General features: G+C 44.9%; 1 protein-coding gene across 6 annotated transcripts in view; it reads left to right on the forward strand.

The window, feature by feature from the left end:
* Window positions 1–13,258: 13,258 nt before the first annotated feature.
* Window positions 13,259–24,387, forward strand: part of si:dkey-205h23.2 (CUGBP Elav-like family member 4) — a 99,179-nt gene continuing 88,050 nt past the window's right edge. For all 6 annotated transcript variants that reach the window (XM_036544594.1, XM_036544598.1, XM_036544600.1 and 3 more), the window contains exons 1-2: window positions 13,259–13,589; window positions 21,463–21,545. In XM_036544594.1, the coding sequence (XP_036400487.1) occupies window positions 13,340–13,589; window positions 21,463–21,545 (333 nt within the window). In that variant the 5' untranslated portion in view covers window positions 13,259–13,339. The remainder of the gene's footprint in view (window positions 13,590–21,462; window positions 21,546–24,387) is intronic.

A 24,387-nucleotide genomic window follows, 5' to 3' on the forward strand; every position in this document is an offset into this window, starting at 1 on the left:
CATTTCTGGCAGGCTTTGATGGCGCCTTTGAACAGAGATCTGTGGAAGGAAGAGCTGGCTGCCTGGGAGCGGGATGTACCCTCCCGTACCCCTCCGCACCCCCTGCTGGGCCCCCCTTCAAAGGCCTGCGCGTCGCCGCGTCCGGGAGCAGCTGCGTCTCTGAACGCCTCGCGCCCCCCTCTCCCTTCCCCCTTCCCAGAAGCCCCTGCTCATCCTCATCTGTACCCTCAGCCTCCAAAGAATGATTAAGTGAGCAAAAAAAATGAATGAAGAGAAATAACAGGAGGCCACCTCACTCTTAGCTGCACACGTCCACACGTTGCCATTGCGTTTCGCGGTTGTGTCACCCTTGGTGAGGGACCCCGGGTTCGATTTTTGCACAACGACAGCCACACAGCAGCCCTCACACTGTTGAACTTAATCGGACTGTGTCAGAAGTAGCCCCATCTTTTAAAAACAAAGGACATAAACAGGGATATGCTCTTACGTGAGACCTCGCCCACTGATTTATGGCTGTTTGGAGGGGCTGTAACTCTGGTTGAGGACATGGGACTCGACTCACTTAGGGGAGGTCAGCTCATCCTCCACTGTTACCCCCCCCTTCACAAGAGCTGACCACTGAAAACTCCTCACCCCCCCATTCTGAGATGTGGTGGCAGCCCACCAGCAATGCAGTATTGATCAGCTGCAGGGTGACGTCTCACCTGTTAATTGAATGGCTTTTCCATCAGGGCTGTAAAACACCTCCGCCACACTGCGTTAAATGCCTCCGATGACGCACCTCTGTAAATCTGTGGTTGGTTAATTGCCCTCGCGTTCATGCGCCCAAGGTTTGCCTGGAGACGCCGGGCACGGCCGCCCGGTGACGGCAGCCTCCTGGGTGACATGTCGTTTCTCAGGCAGATGGTAGGCAGGCCAGGTCCCGCAGTGAACTGAGCACTAGCGTCACATCCCTCGTCTCCCCTCCCACATGGCCGGCCTCACTCTCACCCATCTTAAATCACACTTGCCGGTCCATCCCTGGGACACCACAGAACCACAGATACTCCATATATTATCCAGATAGCCAGCTCTGTGTATTTCACACTGAAAGCACTGTCTTTCCCATTGTCAGAGTTGTGGGCATACCAATTTACTGGGCCTTTGTGAAGGTTCCTGAAGGGCCACAATCTAAAACAGAGCAGCCACAGCTGGTATAGCGGCGCAGTCATAGCTACAACCTACTGTTGCCAAGCAGAACCTCGTAGACACAGGCAGAAAGATCAAGGAAGAAAGACAGGAGCCAAATATATGGTCATAACATAGAATATTTTGGAACTTTCCGGGCTGGATCTATGTCCCTCACTATCTAGTGAATTAACAGGGATGGAACTGGAACGGCACATCTCAGTATCCATTGCGGCAGCGCAGCGAAAGAGAGGTTAATTGGATTGTAATTAGAGCCAAGGTGATTAATTGATAGCATCTATAAATTTCAATTCTTTTTTTTTTTCCTATTGTGGACGTGCCAAACGAGAGTGTCAGTGCAGACGCAGGAGGGGAGGGAGTGGACGGAGCATCCTCCCTCACTGTTTCGCGGGAGAGGAGAGTTCCCTCGCCGCGTCCCTCGTATCGTTCTCCCTCATCGTCGGGCGTAATTACAGCTCCAGATTATCAGCTCCTTCCCTCTGAGTTTCGCTTGTCCAAGCACGCGGTGGCGGAGCTTGTGGATTAAGGCGTGAAATCTGGGTGACGGTGACACGAAAATGACTCCACGGTGCCACACTGCAACACCTACATGTGTACCCCCTTGCTCCCCCTCCCATTAATTTTCCACACACTTTCCCCCATTGTCTCTCAAAGCTGGCCAAAATGTGTGGCAACGTGAAGCTTGCAGTCCGTTTTATGTCACATTTGTGTAACAATGTGCATGTGTGTTGTATTGTAAAGGAGGGAGCTCGGCTCTGAGAACTTCCTATTGTCATATGTGAAGCTCTTCATTCACGTTAAAAGTAAAACACATTTCAGAGTATTGAACATGGGCTGTGCATTACAGCAGTTGTCAGATTGGTAGCACTTCATACGAAGGCCTGTTAATTAGTCATTAATAAAACATTAACATGTATTCGTGTTTTTAACTTTATTTTTCCTCAGTGCCTGTCCTAAAGTCGACACTATGCACCCCTTATAAATGACTTATGAAAGATCATCGAGCATCAATTAATGCTATAAAGCTGTAACTGACTCCTTTTGCAGTGCCCGTCCTGAAGTCATTTTTAAGGAATGAATGATGTCTGCTTCAGTACAAGCACTGCAATAAATGTTAATAATGTTTTAATAATGTATTATTTAATGGTTAATTAATGAGACCTTAATATAAAGTGTTAGCGTCAAATTTATGGGCTTTGAGATTATTTCCTTCCAGTATCGCAGAAAACAAAAAAAGATTTGTTGAAGCTGAAAATAAAACGGACAAAATCTTCTTTTGTCAGATTTCGCCACAGTACAATAATAATAATAGTAATAATAAAAAAATGAAGAAAATCTCAAATATAGTAGCTCTTAGCCTTACAAACAGAGCTTTCTTAGCCTATCAGCACAAGCTGTGAGTCTAACCTTAACATTCAGTCACAGAGGAGTCCACAGATACAGAATGCTTTTGGTCTGCTCTTTTACCTACTGGAACAACTTGTGCTTTAATTGAAAAGGCTCGCACAATGTCCCCGGCATAGAATGCCACACAGGGGTGGCATCAACTGCAGCACCAGCCAGGCCCCATCAGTCAGAACAGACTCAGCCAAACGGCCCTTCGCCGCAGCCCTGAGCCGCGTCCGCGGGCTCCCGGAGGAGGACGGAGAGCTTTCTCCTTAGTACCGCCACGCCTCAGAGTGAGCGAAACGCTCGCCGCTGACGCTGAAGAGGCACTCAGAGGCCGGCGATGGCTGCCAGGCCTGTTTGCGCAGCTGCCCCGGCCCCCCAGAGTGCCAGAGAGAGGCAGGAGGGGGGCTGTGCATGTGTGTGTGTGTTTGTGTGTGTGTGTGTGTGTGTGTGTGTGTGTGTGTGTGTGTGTGTGCGCGTGTGTGTGTGTGTGTGTGTGCGTGTGCGTGTGTGTGTCGGACAGGGGGGATGTGGACCGTCTGTGTAAGTGGGAGAGGGGGAAGGGGTGAAATCCATCTGTCAGACTTGGATAAAGACACCAGAAACAATGAGATTCGGTCCTGGGAGAGGCACGCTCAGAGGAAGGGGGAGAGCTGCCAATCCGATAAAAAGTGCCCCCCTCTCTCTCCCCCCCCACAATCCCACCACTCTCCAATCCCATCGCACCACTAGAGGAATAATCTCGCTCGATCTCTGATGTTCAAACGGCCCATCTTCCTCTGATTGGTGCTGTGCCACCTGTGGCTCTTTGGTCAGCTCCCAGCGCCGGAGCCCAGAGCCGCGACTCCCCATAGAGAAACAGGTGGGAGTGGCAGGGGTCCCTCCATCAATCGCAAATTACACCTCTGATGCAGGTTATTGCTGCAGTTGTGCAATTGATGTCTTAAAAGGAACCTTTTCGTGGGGGCAGCTGCTGGATGGACACGGGGCCTTGTGGAAGAGCTGTCTTCCCTTTTCACTCTCTCCGCTGTGGATGACAAAAGGGTGGGGGGGGGGGGCTATAAAAGGAGAGTAGGAGAACGGAATTTTAAAAGAAAACATGCATTCTGGGATGTCACTTTCCAAGGCCGCCGCGTCGCGTCGCGCTGTAGTAGCCTTGGCCGCTACCTGCCGCTCTGTGCTTAAGGGAGAGGCCGGGCTTGTCCATCATCGGCGAGGCTGCGCCGAGGAGCAGGTGGCACTGAAGCGGAGTGAGGCCGGGGGACACGGCGCCCGTGTCACGGTCGTGATGACAGGAACGCAGCAGCGACCAGGGGTAGGGAGAGAGCCGCAGAGCGGAGTAATGAGGTTACAGAACAGGCCCTGAGCCCGAATCAGATAATGAGGCTTTGGGCTTTAAAACAAAACAGAAAAATAGGAAAAATGCAAACCGTGCAGCACAAAAAGCTGGACTCCTCTCCCAATTACAGTCACCTTCAACGGTCTGTTTCTGGAGTAGCATACCATGCAAGTCTGAGGGAGACAGCACACCTTTTAACACACCTTTCAACACTGTGAAGCTGGGAAAAGCTGGACTAGATCAGCCAATAACAGACCTGTTCTTCGTCAGCCCTGCTACAGATTACATACATCTGGAGGAAAGGCAAAGTAAAGCAGGGCAGCAGTGTAGCGCTGTGGTAAGGAGCAGAGCTTGTAACTGAAAGGCTGATGTTCGATTCCCTGCTGGGACACTGCTGTTGTACCCTCGGGCAAGGTACTTAACCCACACTTGCCTCATTTAATATCCAGCTGTATACATGGATCACATGTAAAAATTGCAACCTATGTAAGACACTGTGGACAAGAGCATCTGTAACAAATTGGTACTTGTTAAAGACAAGACAAATAGCTATCAGGATGTACTTTCCTCCCTGCGATGATACACATTTCCGAAAACCTGGAGTTACTGCTTTTAAAAAGTGCCCGTCTCTTGTGAAGTACAATAGTCAGAGCTTCTTCTCCCCCAAACCCATCAGACCCAGTGAAACTATCAGCTATTTCTCATTACTGCAGCAGTCAGGGGAGTCAGACCTCACCCCTCTCTGAACCCCCAGGGAAAAAAAATCACAGTCCACAAGGGTGAGTTTTTAATACTTCTCACAGTTCTCAGCCCGCACAAAAGCAACCCTAATCAGTTTTACTTGAATATACTCTGTCTAATTTATCAAACAACTAGTAATTCGCTGCAGTGTGGAGATAATGACATGTGATTTCAAAACCTCATTGAATTCTTGAGTTGCCCCGACAAATGAGAAACATATGAACGTAAATGGATTAAAAAACCCACACAATAGCGCTATTTCATTATTTTGATGTCATTCATCAATGTAATGTCATTACAGGTAATCTCCAGTGATTAGAAGAAAGCTCGCCGATAAATTGGCTTAAGCCATTCAAACAGTGTTTTTCTGCATTCATGTATGAGTTATAATTACGCTGTTTTGCTGCCGCAATTTTCCCCAAAAGTCAGCCCGTGTGAACATGCACACGCGTGCGAACGCACGTGTTCGCTCACACGTATCGACAGCCCACAAGTAGCACTAACGCCCACTGAGTGATCTCTGACTGAGGATAGCATTCATCAATCACAGCTAACTCCCCCCCACCTCCCCGCTCCTCCATCCAGATATTATGTGTTTTGCTTTCGCCTTCCTTATGATTATTGTTGTGTTTGATGCATCTCCCGACAGCTCCCATTTCCATTACAAGTTGACAATTAATACACCCGAATGCGATTATCGTGACAGGGCATCTCGGACGGGGCCGCGGGGATGCTGAATGGACTGTGACAGGGCGTGTATTAAGACGGCCCCCCCTTCTCTCTCGCCCTACGCTGGCTCTGTCATGCCGGACACCGCCGCTACCCCCCCCCCTTCCCCCCCGACTCAAACACATACAAGTGGAAAGGTAGGTAGATAGTCAGACTGCCACACGCCACAGGTGAGGGGCCGCCGCTGAAACGATTAGACGCGGAGATGGATGGACTCCGAGTGATTGACAGGGTTCTGCTCTGAGCAGAAATAAAAACGACCGGGCTGCTGTGCCCCTGCCCCCCCTCCCCGCCCTCTCGTTCCGAGTGTACCAACTCTGTAATTCTTCCACTTTCTCTCTCGCCATGCCCCTTCCTCACCCCCCCCCCCCCCCCAAAACTGTCACTCCTTCCCTGCCCTCGTGGAGGGACGGCAGAGGGCTGCGTGTCACCCCCTCCCCAGAGGGGGCAGGGACGGGAGAGAACCGGCCTCATCTTTGTAACATTAATAAACAGCCATGAGAGCCGGAGTGATCTCTGCTCTGATCCCCGCGTGCATGCCCAAGCTGTGACACTCCAGACAGCCAGAGATGCAGCTCTCATGCGGATAAATATGGATGGCAGTTTGTGTTGCAGGGCCAGGGCCACTATGCATGTGCTCTGTTCTTTTCTACCTCTAGGGGGCTCTCAGAGCCCCTGCTGTGGCAGACCCGTTAGGGTTGGGGTTTGGGTCAGAGGGGCTTTGTTCTGTAATGCAGGTGGTTTTGGTGGTGGTGGAAGCGGGGGTATAGCGCAACCCCCTCCCCCACCACCCACCACCTACTGGCCCACCCACCCCCCAACCCCTCTGGCTCTCTCTCCCGCACACAAACATCAGTAATGAGAAACGTGCTGGTTCTTGGCTCCGCACGGGCATAAATATTTTAAACTCTAATGACTTTCCCACCCCTTCCCCCCAACCCCTGCTACCCATGTGTGCCGACCCGTCTCTTGAGTTCCAGAAATCCAATTTGAAAAGAATTTAGATATTAATTTTAAGAAGACAAATAGAAGTTCCTTCCGCATACATGCTGGCACTGAGGGTTCAGCTGCATGCATCATGAAACTGAAACCAGCACAAAACTCACTCCACTGGGACAGCAGACATTGTGCTTGATTGAGGAACCATCCTATACGCATATGATATAATTAAATTACCACGACTTCAGCTTGGCAAATGATAAGCAAAATCTTTGTTCCATGGTGAAAATTCTGCAGGGTCTGTATCTGCAGGTTTTTAAAATAGGACTGTCTTGGAAGGGTGCAAAAAATCCTGTACCCTTGTAATGTCCCTCCCCACAGCTACTGAGGAAAGTGCAGTTCCTTTTGTCTCGCATTCACCTTAGAAAGCTAAATTGCAGTAAAATACCTGGTTTATCCTTACATTTTGGACACCTGCAAATTTGGACCTGTCTTCCAATGTTCCGATTTAGAGAATGAAAAGATTTGTTTATAGATACGTGGCTGACATTTTCTAACAAACCCCCCCAAAATACACACACACACACACACACACACACACACACAAACACACACAGACACACACACACACAGTAAATCTCCCACAATGCTTTACACAAAACAAATAAATGGATCTTAGACAAAAAGTTGGGATAGTTTTCTACCCAGAAATAAATTTTCGCTCTTTCCATTATTTATTTATTTTTTTTAAAGAGACCATCTCCATTTCTAATCATTCTTTTCCATTTGATTAATCCGGCATCCAGCAGTTAGCATTCTTTGCAAAGCGAAGGGATGTGGGTATTACCCACAGTGGTGTAACAACTACCTCAGAAACGCCCCCTCTTTATCTAACTGTTCAGTACCCTTCATGCTCGCACGTTAATTAATAATGTCAAATAATGTCATGGGCAAACAATGGGAAGGGATGTCAGAGTACGGTGGACACGAGCAAGGTTAGCACTGAGCGACTCCAGACCGTGAAGATGAAGATGACACCTTTTCTTTCCTCTGTTTCTTCTCTACTCCTTTCTTCTCTTCCTCTTTTTTTCCTTCCTTTCTCTTTTCTTCACATAAAAGCAGTCTGTTCTGCGGGTGTGAGAGTGAGTGGGAGAGAAAGAGAGAGAGAGAGAGAGAGAGAGAGAGAGAGAGTGAGTGAAAGAGAAAAAGAGAGAGAGTGAGTGAGAGAGAGAGAGAGAGAGAGCAAGGTTAATTAGACAGAGGGCCGGAGAGAAGGGTACTTGATAATGGGAAGGAGCGGAGTGGAAACAGATGGCCTGGAATTGATTAAGTTGAAGGAGAACTTCAAGGAACCCACTGGACCAACCATTAGTCCTGATGTCTTCAGAAAGGAGGGGGAAAAGGGATATGCCTCACGAAACAACATAATTTGAGTGATGTTCCTAATGCAGATTGCTTGATTCAGAACGGTGGCGGACAGTGACTTAAAGGGGAGAGCAAATGATGGAGCTGACACTGGTTAGGCTCAGAGTGGCTGAGGACTGAGATTGTCCTCTGTTTAAGAAAGGCCTTTGACAGGAGGACAATCAGAGGACAAACACAGAGAAGACCAGGCAGAGGAATATATAGCATGAGTGGAATCACAAAGTACTGGAAAAGACCACAGTGCAGACCACCATACCAACTGTCTCACAATCTCATGAGCGAAAACCACGCAAAGATGATTAAGAACTCAGACTCCAACATGGTGAAGTACAGCACGGTAGAATGGTATGAAAGGAAAAAAAGTCACAACATTTTTGTGTCAAGCAGAATATAACAGAATGTAGCATGAACTAAAACAAAGCAACTTTAGATCATACAGGTCTCCTGTGCCTCTGAAATACGCTCAATAACTGGCCTCAGTGGTTCCTGAACCATGTGGTGTTCTTACTGGCACAGTACTGTGTTCCATCAGAGCTCGGCTGTGAACCTGCTATCTACCACGGCTCACGCTTTACAGCAACTGCAGTGTGAGGCTTGACGCAAATAAGGCTGAGCACTTCCTCTGGTAGGCACAGTTCTCCTGCTATTAATTAACAGTCAACATCAGATTTAATTAGATCTGGACTTAAGGAGACCCTTGTCTTCCTGCTCTACCACTACATTGTCTCTTCATCTCTTACCAACTGAGATACTTCCCCTTCAAGAACATGTTTTTCATTTTTTCCTTGAAAAAACGTGCACGCATATTTTTAGCACTCTTCAGAGGCTTATTCCTGTATATTTCGGGACTAAGGAACAAGACTAGATAGCAACATGCTTGCTACCACAGCTGAAACTGCCTACAGTACACCAGAGACACAGACAAGTGATGCAGCTCCAGTACAGAATTCACAGCGCGGAGCAGCAGGAGCTGATAATGAACAGATTTGAAAACCTTTCTGAAAGGCTCTCTTTCTCAAACTCCTCTCTGGAAGTCAACATGTATGAAAGAGCAGTTTGTTCGCTAAATGTGTGCGCTGTCTAAGAAACAGCTTCAAATGGCTCGCCAATGCTCCTGCCGGCTTCCGCTCAAATAGGAATAGACAAAAACGAGCACTGGATGTTCGTAATATTCTGTTAGTTCGCAGCTAAGATTCATTTTTATCCATTTCACACCAAAGTCCTATCGACACATGGTACAGTACGTCCACCACATGAGATTAGATTGAACTGCATGCTGGCTAATTCATCTTACATCACATCCAATACAGTGTGGATGAGCACGGCACACACAGCACAGGAGTAATGCACTATCATTGCTGACGTGTTGATGTGGGCTGACACAGTATGCATTATGGCCAATGCCTGTGACCTGGAGGGGTGCTAGCATTAGCTCTCCTGCCTTTGGCCTCAAGTTCTGCCAGCACAGTGTTGGGTGCTTGGCCCCACTGTCATCTCCTGACTTTCAGCTTCAGATCTGCACCTAGATAGACCAGAGTCACACAGAGTGCACGCACACACGCACACACACACACACACACACACACACACACACACACACACACACACACGTACACACACACACACACACACACACACACACACACACACACGTACACATGTCACTCGCAGACTCTGGTAGTGATCAGGTGAGTCAACATGTCAACATCAACCCACCTGGATGTCACAACGTACAACACAAACACACACACACACACACACACACACACACGTCTGTCAGGGGCCACCAGGAGGCAGGAATTCATTTAAAAATCACATGACTAAATCGCGTACACTGCATGTAGGGCGATGCATGCATACACAAAATATGAGATGATGAGCAGCCTGTAGTGCAGCGGAATTAATGAATTCAGTTTCATAGATGCATAAGTATGCCTTTCTGGCAATTTTAAAAGGGGAAAAAAATAAATATGATACCTCCAAAAAACTTAACTAAAATAACATATATAGATTCGAGTTCTTAATGATCCAGATTTTTCTATACATCACATCCAATGTGCCAGCCATCCATCAGAGAAAAGTTACTTGGAAAGTTTTGAAATTTCGCGTATTCATTTCACATCATGATAATTAATGTCTACACTGTCAGATCTTTTTTATGCAGTGTCATGAATTCCCCTGTTTGCCTGGTTTCTCATTTGTGTAATTGCCTCGACTAGTTTACTCAGAAGAAGTACATGCATATGCCATTCTGCATTCACAAACGCTTTGCCATACACACATCGGGCCCTGTAAAGCAAAATCCGGAATTACAATAAACCAGGAGTGAATTTATAGAGCCATTTCTCCTTTAATGGGTTCCGTTTATAATGTATGATTCTCATTGCAATTCTTTTTTATAATGATGGGAAATCATTCATATTCAAATAATGTTGGAAATAAAACTATATCAATGTGCTGGACTGTGCCATTTGCCCAGGGGAGAACAGCCTGAGAGGGAACATGGTTCTACGAGCTCCCAGAAATCCTGGCAGCCACTGTGGTCCCTGATAACCTCTCTTTTCCTTTGTCCCACATTTATTCATCGCTGCATTTGCTGCGAAGGCTTTGCTTTATGTGTGATCGAACCAGCTGGATGTCTGCTTGTCATTCACTGAAACACCCCACGACTAAACAAATTGCAAACAAACAATGGGGGAGAGAGTGAGAGAGAGAGTGAGAGAGAGAGAGAGAGAGAGAGAGAGAGAGAGAGAGAGAGACCTACATCAATGAAATGTAATCTACACTTTGAAAATGAAAATGACCAAACCTGAAATACTTAACAGCTGCCCAGGCTGAATAAACAGTTATTCCTGTTATTTCCTGAAGAAAATGTATTCCGAAAGAGCAGAGCTATGAAAGCAAATTATTGTTTTAGACTTTTATATCTGAGGGTGGGTGGGGGTGGGGGGAGATTAAAAAATCACATTAGGAGGCACATTTTTCCTTGTTTCATCAGTTCAAATGGGAATGAGTTAGATATGCTGATTCTCTGATGTTATTGTTTGCAAATGTCTTTGCTGTAATGTTTGAATCCATTACATTGGCTTTAAAATGTTGACATGCTAAAATGTGTTTATATAAGACAGCACAAAACAAGCAATGTTTTAATATATTTTTGGTGGGCATTTAGGCCAGTCTATTTTCATTTATTCTTTTATTTATTTGTTTATTTTGCTTTCAGCTTCGAGCTGAATTTTTCAAATTTCAGATTTCCCCTACACTCGGGAACAACTTTGAACCGAGTGGTCAGGTATTCCGGTGTACAGTTCTAAGGAACTTCAAACAATCTTTCATGCCATACAAAAGGTAGTGCTGGCAATGTCGTGCCAGTTCCAACCTGCCACCAGGAGGGGAACAGCTTCTGTGCCCCCCCCCCCCCCCCCCGCGGCTCTGTGATGCGCATCACAATCCAAGATCTCAAAAAAAGAAAGAAAAAAAAAGATCGCCTACTCTGGCTGCTACACTCAAATACACTGAAAGAGTACAAGCACAAAATATAATAGGCAATAAGATCCGGTACCTGTATTTTCCAAGTCGGTAATTCTGGCAACGCTCACAGCTGTGACGAGAGGTTCCCCACTGAGAAATGACAAAGAAAAGAAAAAACAAATCACAAAACCAATAAGCAGCACTGAGACTGAATTAGCTATGCCTTTATGGAAATGAAAGCCTCTGATGGTGCTGACAAGGAGACCTGCTGTGCCTCTATACCACATTTGACGAATAAAACCTGCATGCTCGTTTTGAAACGATCTACAAAGTGATTAGATACATAGGCAAGTGAAAATAAATCAATAAAACTAGGAATATGGGCGCTTTACCAGATGTTACCATGTTGCCAACGCCCCCTGATGTCTTGAGAAACATGAACTTTTAAAGACTAACGCCACTGAAAACCAAACAATTCGATCGTATTTGCTATTTCGACAACTTGGGTATTAAACAGACCGTGGAGTTTGTTTTCAGTTACTTTGGGGGAAAGTCAGTTGAGCTCTCTCCTCTCTAAAACGAAGATGATATGCTTTTACTGAAAGGTGGCCGTAGTCAAGTGAAATAATGTGCTTAAACTATTGAATTAATTTTGCCTGTAACCATGCAGCTATTTGGTCCCCTCAAGAGAGAAACTTTTTATGAGTGAAATTGTTTTGTGAGAAAAACACAAAACATAGCTCGCTTCAAAATGATGGTATGACCTCAATTTGTAACAACGCACACAATTGCCTATCTTGAGACTGCTTCTTTGGTTCGTATTGCATATGCATTCAGTTGTACACAGTGAGCAATAGCCTATTTACATTACGTATTCGCGTATAGGTGGTTTTCATTTTCATTCGGGTCTATTTTTTAATCCGCGGGATATTTTGTTTCCGAAAGAGGTGGAATCATTGCACCGCCTCGTTCGTGCGCTCACATCTGAACAACAGCTCTCTATACAGCTCTAATTCCTACTCCTGTTGTGCTCTTCGGCATTTTCAACCAACTCCGCCGCATTGACTTCACTAATGGGCGGAGTCCAAAAACGTTTTTTCTTCGCAAATAAGTACCATGGTCAGCAACAGGCAGGCAGCTGCGTGCTCGTCCTGGCTTTGCTCGGGTGGTCACTATACTGGTGTTTAAGACTTCTTAAATCCTATTTTTGCGAAAATGACACTTGTATAAGGACTTAATCGATTATGTCATCAAACTCTGTTACTGACAAAAAAAAAAATAAATCAAATACTGTTTTTCCACGGATATTAATGATGTCTCTATTGTATGGTAAATGCTAATACAGTGATTAAACTGAATACTGTACACATTAGTTTTACATACTGCTTGACGTAGTAAGGACTACGACACACGAGGAATCACTTAAAATTCTTAATCTTGTGAAACACATTCCTTATTTTTGTACCTTCGCCTCAACTATTTCTGATTTATGATTTCTATACAGTGATTAAGATATTACAACTGATTAACGATGCACTTTTTGGGAAAAGATGCCTTCTGACGTTACGCCGTGTTTAAATATTATGTGTAGGCCTGCACACGCGTATTATCTATTTGATTCTTAACATCCCAAGCTCTCCCTTTACGCAAATGTTTGGATTCACACTCCACCCCATGGGCCTCCGCTCGTTGTGTCCTCCGATTGGCTAAGCCAGGCTTATTATGCAAATTGCAAGGGGGTCTTGTCAGGAGCCCATGAGCTGACGTCACTAGGCAGAGTGGCAGCTGACACGGGGAGAAAGAAACAGATTGAGAACGAGAAGAGGAATGAAAATATATAAAAGATAAATAAGGTGAAATCAAAACAATAGGATCGAGAGTGGGAGGGCTAGTCAGAGAGGGAGAGCGAGAGAGAGAGAGAGAAGAGCAAGGAGAGAGGGAGAGAAAGAGACTGAGAAGGGGGAGTGCGTGCTTGAGATAGAGGGACAGAGAAGGGAGAAGAGAGAGAGGGATAGAGAAAAAAGAGGGAGAGGGAAGGGAGAGAGAGTGAGAGAGAGAGAGAGAGCGAGAGAGAGAGGGAGAGAGGGAGAGAGAGAGCAGTCGGCCCATTGAAGAAAGATGGCTACAGTCACAGCGAACGGAGTGCAGCAAGAGAATGGATTCAGCACCACGAACAGCGCCGGCAGGATGAACGGGCTCACAATCGGACAGAACACCATTCCCATGAAGGACCACGACGCCATCAAACTGTTTATCGGACAAATACCGAGAAACCTGGAGGAGAAGGACCTGAAGCCCTTATTTGAGGAATTCGGGAAGATATACGAACTTACCGTGCTGAAAGACAGGTTTACAGGAATGCATAAAGGTCGGTTTTTTAAATTTATTCTGTTACTGTTTTGCGCCACCTCGGGCTGAACTGCTGTAGATTGGTCAGTACTTCGGTAGAGTGCATAAAAAGTGTCGCGTTTATTCTCCAAGGCTGAGGTGGGGGTTGGGACGACGGTGAGCAATATCACCCGTTTCAAACTAAATGAACTTGTAGGGACTTCAGATGTACGTGTGCTTGGGAGGAGGGCCGACATATCCATGTCCCTCTTAAAGAGCGTTGGGTTTAAATGCGTCTACGCACATGAGTCCGCATGTGTTTCTCTCACAAACAGCGATTACGAGCCGGGCGTCCAGTGGCTGACGAGTGCTAAGATAAACAGCTAACCAAATGCGAGTTTTGAAAGTAATCCGACAAGACTCACTCTTTGGTTTACAAAAGCTTTTTGTCCAGGGAAGTGAACGCATAATCCACGCCGTCTTCGGTCGTAAATTAGATTCTGACGTTAAGTGGCAGGACGATCATACGTGAAGTTCACATCTGGCCATATGGTAAGCGATTAAGTTAGCTCTGCACTCATAAACTGTCATAGAAACGAATTAATGTGCGCGTTCTTCCGCTTCTCTTATGCAGGATCGGGAAGCGCAAATAAATAGCTTGGGCACTGTGTTTTGCTGCCAAAATCTGTGTCGTCGCTTTCAAAGAGCTCTTTCCGACAGCAATATTTGCAATTTTATGAAAAATGCAGTAAAGATTGCTGCTGTATTCCGAAAAACAGTCGCTGTCTCCGTCAAAATGGCGTAATTTAGTTGTCAAACGAAACGTGCCTTCACGACAGTCCTAAAACTGTCCTACAACTGCTGTTATCCTGCCCTTGTGGTTAAATTCCCTGAATGCAACTCTTATTTACTAAATGATCCAGTAGATACCCTCAGATACCCTCGATTAGTTCCTGCATGCCTTAGACGTTGGCATATAACAAAATTACTGGAACAGTAAATGCACTTTGATTTGAAAAAACTGAGAGACCAATCCATAGTGCTACCCTGTTCGTGAACGCGGATCCCAATTCAATTTCTAGCCAAACGTTGGCTTCTCACAGTAGTTGAGAAGATAATACAGACTAAAGTTGGCCGATGCCACGAAATGTATCTCTATCCTTGCTTACCATCAGGATTACCAGCATTAAAACCATAAGTAGACCTTGCAACAAACTGAGAACATTCGCAAAAATGAGAACATTTGCTTCACGCTGAGAAATATGTTCTCCACTCTCGCACATAATGCTTCACAATGATGGATTTGGATGAAGCTGTCTATGATAACATTAAATGGTTATTTAAACGTCTCCCTTGATGATCAGTTCGACCTAGCAATGATAGTCACTTCTCGAAGCGCTGTTTTGGCTCGATTTACGCGGTGATATATATTATTTTCAAAAGACGTCTTCAACAACACATGTAGGATTATTGCTCAACAAAACATTACACCGACATTACAGTGATGAAGAATAACCAATGGAATTTTACATTGGTTAAATGCACGAAATCCTTCAAAACGTCGGCCACGTTTTGTAAAGTATCTGATCCTTTATCTTCACATTATTTTAATAATATTCCCAACATTACTTCTTAGATCACATTGCAATGTGTTTAACGATTGCGTGGCTGTAATATTACATACAAACTGCTTTTTCATTTTTAAATGTAGCGTATATCATGTATCGTAGAAGAACTGAATAATGTTACCAGATACACAACAACACGTTTTTGGAGAAGAGTCATTTCCCCCAGTAATGAAAGCCTGTATTAGTATTGTAGGTGATTTTGTGAGATAACAGATGATGGAAGTGCGGCATAATAAATAGTGCTGTTTACATATATAATGTCAGCATAACGAATTTTGACATGATAAGCAGAAGAGCACATATTATTATTTTTATTATTATTATTATTATCATAATATGCCAGAAAATGAACTACGGCAAACTGAGAAAGGGAAACAATAGGTGTGTTGATAAGGTAAATAACTGTCTTGCGCTAATCATTTTTATCACTCACCTTTAGTTCTGCGGAACGGACTTCTAATCACAAAGATCCAGATTGCGGACTCGCCCCAGGGGGCCGTTGGCTAAGGCGCTGTACGGAATTAAAGGAGCAAGTTTATAGTTAATAGGTGCCGCGCTTCGGGAATCTGTATGGCACCGCGGGACGTAGAATAGAGTCCGGCATTCAGCTCTCTCGTGCCTTGTGTCCCGGGGGTTTCCGGCCACTGTCTCTTTTGTGCGTTATCAGTGCCGATTATATATAACTACAGCCTACATTATGCCATTCTGCTATAATCAATTAAAACAATGTCCTGAACATTGTTGATGTACTCAATTTAAGTATATCCATCCCTTATCGTTCACTGAAGCAGTTTATTCCAAGGTGCATGAACTTATTCAAACAATTCAAACAGTTATGCACTGTTTCCAATTTAAACGAAATTCTGCCCCATAATAATGTGGTATTACTCTTATGTGATTTTTCTAGCAGTTGTCGGTAGAGTGTAAATATGCAGCAGTCAAAGTAACTGCTTCCCTAAGTCCTGTGATTTTGTCACAATGTGAGACACGAACAAGGCAAATACAAGACAAAAACTCCGCTGATTATCGAAGAGATGAATGTGAAATACAATCTACTTTGAGGTATGAATTTTGGGGAGGGGGCGGTATTGTGAACCACGCCCCATAACAGTTTTCAGTAACCACAACCACAAGATGTTAGGGCAGGGTTTACAAATGCTTTCCGAATGACAAGGTGAATAGCATTCCAAAATGACATACATCTGAATAATTCAATGCATACGCATAATTTGTGTAAAAGTGCATCATCCTAATTGATTAAAATTTACTTAAGAACCTATATTATAGTTAAGATAAACATGCGGAGATCGTCTACACGGACTACGGCTGGACGTATTAATGTATAATTATCTAACAAACAGTTAATGCTGCGCTTGCTGAAGTGACGAGCCTGCTATTGGCATCTGACTTCATTAGTCTCGTTCTAGATTACTTCTATGTTAATTTACTTTTCAAAGTATGCCCTGATTTTGGAATCGTTTGGTGTTTCTATTTTGTTTGCCATAGGCGCGATTGCAGAAAATGATTCTGAAATACAGCATTTGGACGAGTGTCCGAAAGGCTGCTGGACTGCCTAGCAACAGGTCACCCGCAGCACGCAGGACCTCTTTGCAGCAGCTGAACATCTTCAGCTGCAAACAAGAGCAGACGAACCAGCCGCCTTATCCTCTAAAAATAACATAATATGAAACGAAGCAATGTATATTTCCATATCATGCGAGCCTTGTTAATAGTGTAGATTCATAGATCGTCATGGTTTGGTTGCATTGTGAACGATTTCTTTCCCCTCCAGTTTTCTTTGTCTTTCATTTTACAGGACAATATTTGGAAACCGCGACAAGGAAAGGGGTTTTGATGCCGTCAATAACAGGATTAAATCTTACAGCCTAGTTGAATAGGACACAGAGACACAGATAGATTATTCTACTTGAAGAAGCTGTGGATAATAGTAAAAAGCTCACAGCGCAATTTTGTTTAGGTTGCAGCGTTGCAGCGTCGCAGCTTGTAATTCAAAGATCAAAATCTAAACAAATGGCCGTGATCATCTCAGCAGGCAGTCAACGTCATTTCTACGTTGTAACTTAGAACAACTACATACATAAGTGGGTTTAGCAACGTCAAAATTAAAATTTATTTAAGGTTGAACAGAGGGTGAAAACAGTTACAGTTAAAAACAGAGGTGCAACGAGCTAGCAGAAACAGCGGGCCTCTTGGAATAGAATTTACCGTTTTACTTAAGGATTTTATTATCCGTTTATGGCTGTCCTAAGTGTGTAATTCAAACAAACACAACATTTTTACTAGTTTTGTTGTTGTTCTGGCAGCTTTTTCTCTGTAGTTCACTTTTAATATCACAGTACCTCTAGTCACCACACTTTGACTTTGTCAGATTTTTAAGTGGCTAGTGCTGGTGAACGGCGGTTTAAATGCTAGTTTTGCTTCCATAATGGGCCTCATTGTTTCAAATAAAACGTTATTGCTTTAAGTGAAGTCATTTGGACCAAGTCGTTTTGAGTCGTAATTATAGGTTTGTTCAACAGACGTCGGTGGCATCCATTGATGTCATAAAGTTGACTGCGTTCACAATTCAACATTGACTAAGTTTACAAAATTCATCTGATTTTAAACATGATCCAAAGTTAAAGTATAACTTTAATTCGACGTTAAACGTTCAAAATCAAATCTATTTACCAATTTCAACACAATTTCAGTACTGATGCATAACTTCGGTTCAACGTTTGAAAAATCACAATTTATTTCATTTTCAAAAGCGACCACTTTTAGCCTTATTTTAATATTGTTCTGTAACGCTGCTTCATCGTGGATCATTCAACGTCGATTCGATTTGCAGAACCAGCCATGGTTTAACCATAGCTTCAGTGTTGGTATTCCGTGTTAAGGCAAGGTTCCTTCAGCAGTATTTTGATGGTTTTACAACACCATCAAATTATTCTTCGAGATTATGATTATTACAATGATAACAATTATACACATACATATTATACATGCGTGTGTAAGTAGTATCAACAGTTTTATCACTGGGAGTAGTAGTAGTAATAGTGGTTGGTGGTGTAGCCCTTTAATTAACATAGCCAATTAATAGCAAACTCACTCCCTCTCTGCCACTACATCTGATTTCCTTTAGTATTGGAAAGATGGGCCGACTGTCTTTTACTTGTATTCCCCTTTAAAACGTTTTTCTCTTTAGTTTTTAAAATGTAGGCCTATTTATTTAGTATAAAAATCATAGCAGTCAAACAGCTAGGATCTACGGTGCATGTGTCATGTTTAATATCTGTCTGACCCGGGTTGAACAATCATTAAACACCTATGCTAAAACCTATGCTGTAACGCCTTTCAAATACTGGGAGTGTTAAACGGCTGAACAGTAGAATGAGTTTGGATGTGAAAAGGAATCAAGATCCGCGCTCATGCGATGGTTTACGATTAATTCATGTGGATCGTGGGACGTCAGCCTGAACAGATGAGATGTGGGTTAGGAATACCCGCCCGCAGCTTTGGAATTCCTGCGTTGTTTTCATCAGTGGGTTTGAACGTCTCAAATTAAAAATAAAATTCATTTTTCGACTGTTAGCGATATTCATATTTCTCCATTATGGTTTTTCCATTATGTAATGTTTTCTTTTCTTTGTCTGGGGGCACTCAGCTGTTCCTCGAGTTGTTTTTTTGTTTTTTTTCTTGGTCCAGTCATTTCCCGCTTTGCTGTGACTGTTAGAGAGGGACAATGTGTAGGATGCAGTGACAGAGGCACACCTCCTCTGCCGAGGGGACATCAGGTTCATGGACAGCATGGTCAGACATGTCGGCCGGACCCAGCCTTTATCGTTTCCACGTGCTCTGAATTAAACTGGTAACGGTGGGCATCAGGTTGGAAAAGGAGAGATCGGGCAGGCGCCCTGGAGGTGGGAGTCGGAACCGCTGGCATTTTGTGTACAGTCGTCAGTTGCCCTGGAGAGAGCTGGAGCTCCATGGACTCCCACAATCCGAGGGAGATGAGGTGTTATTAGATGTGAATAAAAAGGAAATGTTTTTATTCTCTGTGCACCAGCGCTCCTACGCACTTGCTTGTTGGTACCTTGGAAATAGTTGACTCCGTAGCCTTCCGCACAAGCGATAAAGAAAAGCAACAAGCAAAAAAAAAGGCTCTGACACAGTTTTGCTCTTACAGAGCCCGTCTCTGTAAATGCGCGTTGATGGAAAGTGAGGACCGTTCTCTCTTGGCCGTGTTTATTTGTTTTCCCTGCAGCCTGTGGCTTCGTCTCACCCCGCCCCAGAAGTTTCCATTTAGCTGTAAACAATCAGAGACGAAGAAAGCCGTTTCGCCTTTTTTAAACGAAGGCACAAAATGCGATTTTAAAACATTTACCGGAACCTCGTTTCGGGGCCAGTGATTTCTTGAGAGGTCTCCCGGCTGCGGGGTGGGCATGACTCATGCTGAGCGATCAGGTGACGGTGACAGGCAGGCCTGCGTCAGTGTTTCCCGTGGCTGAGTGACAGGGGCTGGCCAGGTGACGGTCGATTTCTGCTCATTAGCCCGGGTGTTAGTCTGCGAGAGAGGCGGCCCTTTCTCAGCGCGCTCAGAGGTTGCCATGGCTGACTGCTCTCCGTGCCACACTGTTGTAAAGTTGTAAAGACAATCGATACAAAACCTTCACCAGAATATATATATATATATATATATATATATATATATGTATAAACATCTGCTGTTATCGTTGCTCCAAAACAGCATTCAGCTGCACAAGATTGCCCTCAGACATTTCATCCATTTCAGTTAAGTCAAGTGCAGCAGGCCTTGTGGTAAATTTTATTAGCTGACCATTTGGTCATGTGCACACAGGCTGCTTTGCCCTATAAACAGAGTGGTAAGAAAGGAAGGAAAAGTGCCTGTCTTGTTTAAGTGCACATGGTCGCAGACAAGCAGTTTGATGGGTGCCAATGACTTACACAGCACTTAATTTAACGCCAACAAAAAGCTATATGGTACATCTTAACAGAAGTGAACTGCCTTTGTCATTGATAATCCTGATTTTACCAACATTGTGTGTCTTTTCTCCCTGGTGGGTGTTCGTGAATGGGTTATAGGCTTAATGCAGAGAGCAGCTTGCGAAACATGAGATGGGGAGATGAAAACAAAATTGATCATGTACTTTTGGTAGCATGCTACAATTACACATTGGTGTATGCAGATGTATTGAACTTTAATTAAACTCTAAGTTATAGACGTCCATAGAGGGCCATAGCAAACTGTTGTTTCGCACAAGCACTGCACAGCCCAATCTCATGAATCAACCCTGCTCATGGCACGCTTGTGCAGTTTCTCCAGCAAACTCGAAAAGGACCTCAACTGCTGCTCAGGCCAAACAACCGATGCAAGTGAGAAGGGAGCTGCAGCATCGCTCAGATACGCCTGTCCCCTCCTATTTATGCTGTCAGATATCTGCAGGAGCATCAGGATCCCTGTCACTGGGGAGGAGATCTCTGTCTGGGCTCCAGAACACGGCCCTCCTTTGTTCTGCTCTGTTCATCAGTCTTGCTCAGGAGAATTTCTCCCACGACGCCGTGCTGATTGCAGAGGAGGGTGAAGGTTGTGGTAGAAAGGAGCTGTCTTGGCGGCGTGCCCTAATGCTGCACTCCTGTCCCGGGTTGAGGGGTGCTGTGCGTGCGCGCGCGTGTGTGTGTGTGCGTGTGTGCGCATGCGCGTGGCCCCCCGCTCCCATGGGAAGCCTTGGCAGCAGGTGTGACATGCAGTAATTGGAAAATATGCTGCCCGGTGCAAAAAAATCTTCCGGAAGGGGTCATCCACTGTCAGCTCGCCCGAGCGCATAACAGAACAACCACTCAGGGTTTAATGAAATCTGTCACGTTGTTGTTAGTGTCGGAGTTGTCCATACATATTCAAATGAGCTTTTTGTTCCTCAACTTTGAGGATAGCTGCACCAGAAGTGAAAGGTCATGTTTTTTGGTCTTTTACAGTAGTTTTGATAGCTTGGGAATCTTTTTCCCTGTAAGTATGAAAGTTTTTTATATATACTTATTAAATTTTTACTTTTTTCCCTAAGTATAAAACTGACTTTACTTCTGGTAAAAGTATTGAGATTTTTTTGGATTAGTGTGTGGGAATACTTCCTCTGATTGACTTTATGGGAGTAGACCAAAGTTGATTTTAGCACACTTGTTCCTTAAGCACGGCTCTTGACTCTAATCATTGCCACGCAGTAAAGCCTCTCTGTCTTCTTCCTGTCTGCCTGCCTGCCTCTCCAGGATGTGCCTTTCTAACATACTGTGCCAGAGAATCAGCACTGAAGGCCCAGAGTGCACTGCACGAACAGAAGACCCTTCCAGGGGTAAGTGCCATGATTTCCCTCCCTAATTTCGCTCTCTGCCGGGGGTAAGGGCCATGTTTGCCCCCCCCCCCCCTCGCTTCAGTTCCCTGGCTGCAGCCATCTCAGGTGCCTCTGGTTATCTTCACAAATCCTCAGAGAGAGAGAAAGAGAAGGGGGTGGGGGGCAGAGAGGATATGTGTATGTGTATGTGTGTGCGTGTGTGTGTGAGGCAGAGGGAATGTTCTCTGTTGTGGGTTAATCAGCTATTTGCAATGCAGTAGATCTCTTGGGTAATTTACTGTGCAGAACATACCGGACTTCAGTGCACTGACGGAGTCCCTCAGAAAGAGCGTCTGTCCTGTGACTTCCTCATCAGTACGTACTATGGTAATTGCCGAAAAAATTAGAGAAGTGAGGGAGTGCACTCAGTGTTAAGGGGAGGGACCTTTTCGCTGAAGTCTTCTTGGGGATGTATATAGCAAAAAAAAAAAAAAAAATGCAATAAGTGTTCACACTAATTAGAAACATGAGACATGCACTCACCCTAAAGAACAGTTATGCTTATATCAAGATCATCAGGTTCAAAGAGATGCAAATTCCCTCAAGTGTATCAGGTACTGTAAAGAGACAAATGCATTTCTAGTGATTATGTGCATCAGCCAATCAATTAGGATAGCAGACAGACAATACTGATTCAGTACAGAGATGCTGAACGCATACACTTCGATACATCGTGCTTCACATCGATACATTTATATGCTCTAATTTACAAGCCGTATTCTGTCCCAGCCCCCACAACATTCAACCGGCAATACTGATCCTTCTCAACGCGCGAATCATCAAGAGTCTAATAGTCCTTCCGCCGCCTTTCCAGCGGTAATCTTTGCGTTTTCTCTTGTTTAAAACGGTTAGCGTAATGCCTCCGTGACTCTTGGGAGAATCTTCAAGGCTGATGTGGCACAGCGTGAAGCCAGCTCCTCAATCTGTATCAATTTTGAGCTAAGCTCACCAGCATCACGGGCCCCTCCCGCACGTGAACAGAGACAACAAAGGCACCGCGGGCTGTGATGGCTCAGATTCCTGCCTTTTTTTTTTGCGCGCTGAAAATTTTTCAGGTTTTTCTTTTTTTTATTTTTTGCTATACCCCATCTGCCCGCCATCCTCTCCCACAAGCTCGCAACATTTCAAGGAATTTGGCTCTGAATGAGGTCCTGAACGCCGACGTTTTTGATGCTCCGCATTGTTTCACTCTCTGGTCCTTATCTGGCCTATCAGAGAAGGCTGTGGATGCTTTTGGAAAATAACCCCCCTGGCCACCCCTGAAACGCAACCAGAGCGGCACACGAGTTCAATCAGTTATGTCAATTATTCTGCCAAGCAGCCAGTGGCGTGAGGGAGACAGGGGGCCGTGCACGGCGTGGCGCTGGGTACGGCTTTGAACAGCTACTGGCCTGCTTAGAAAGGAGATCTGCCGTGGTGGGCAGAGAGGGGCAATAAAAAGCTTTCCAGCTCTTTGTCGTTTTTTTTTTTTCCCGAAGCAAAGTGTTTCCATCCTTTGTGTGCATGTGTTTGGGGGGGGGCTGGACATCATTTGAGAGAGGTAAAGTCAGAAACAAAAACAAAAACCAAAATAAAAGAACCGATGCATTCCTGTCCTATCACCTGGAGGTTTCCTATTGGCCTGTGTACTGTTCCGTCATTTATTTATTTATTCGTCTTCCATTTTACATTCACATTTTGATTGTAATCTGTTGCTGCCAATCTCTCACCTGGTCATTTTTTTCAAATCTATCCGTCTGGTATGCATATGCAGCACATGTGATGCTGGTCTGAAGTATATTGCACGTAATGGAAACCCCCCCACTCCCCCTCCCCAGATGGTGAATGGTTATAGTGCATTGTAGTGAGAATCTGGCGGGTTCCTCAAGGAAAGGCAACAAGCTTGCGCAGGAAATCCATGAGGTTAAGTCACCGTCTCAGTTTGTCGCTCTCAGGCCATGATTAATGTGATCCCTTAAATCTTCTGCGGAACGTCACTTCCCTGTTAGCCACATGGATGCACAGCATGACTGTTTGTAGCTGATAATTTCATATTTAAACAAAACCTGCTTCCCTTTTGTTGGTGGCAGCGAGTTGCTCGCTACCAAGGCCAATTAGTTCGTTGGGTACGGATGTAACAGGCCTGCTAACTGGGGCTTACGCACGTCCAAAAGCCCATTAAAAATTCTGAAAAAAAAGACAGTGTTTCTTTATCTCCCCTTCCCTATCTCTCTCTGTCTTTCCTTCTTGCTCTCTCGCTCTTCATCTCTCTCACACTTCCTCTCTCCTTCCCTCTCTTCCTCTCTCTCTCACTTTTTATCTCTCTCCCTCCCTCCCTCTCTCTCTCTTTCTCACCCATGCTCTCACTCCCCACCCCCCATCCCCCCCCCCTCGCTGACACTCTCCTGCTTCCTCTCTCTCTTCTGCCTGATGTCTGTGTTGAGGGTACTGCCACAGCCTTGCACTTGTCATTTCATCAGCCGCGTGGAGGTGTCTGAAGAGTGCTACAGGCTTTCTTTTTTTTTTTCCTTTCCCCAGCTGAGATGCTTCGGCAAGACCTGAACACTTTATTAATAAAGAGCCAGTCAAGCGCGGCCGGCCACATTAGCTGGTGAGGAAAAAGTTCGGGAGACTGAGTTTCAGAACTGTTTCTGCACAAACTCGGAGGGCCACGTTTCCAGGCTTTTGCTTCCGCTAAATTGAGCGACAAAACCTTTCTGTGCTCTCTCTCCATCGCACGCTGGCACGCTTCTTTGGTTCTTACCACGCGGGGCCATTGACTCTATTGCGTATTACACAGAAATGGTCTGGAATGGCTTTGTTC

This window comes from Megalops cyprinoides, chromosome 13 (genome assembly GCF_013368585.1).
Source record: "Megalops cyprinoides isolate fMegCyp1 chromosome 13, fMegCyp1.pri, whole genome shotgun sequence".
Taxonomy (NCBI): domain Eukaryota; kingdom Metazoa; phylum Chordata; class Actinopteri; order Elopiformes; family Megalopidae; genus Megalops; species Megalops cyprinoides.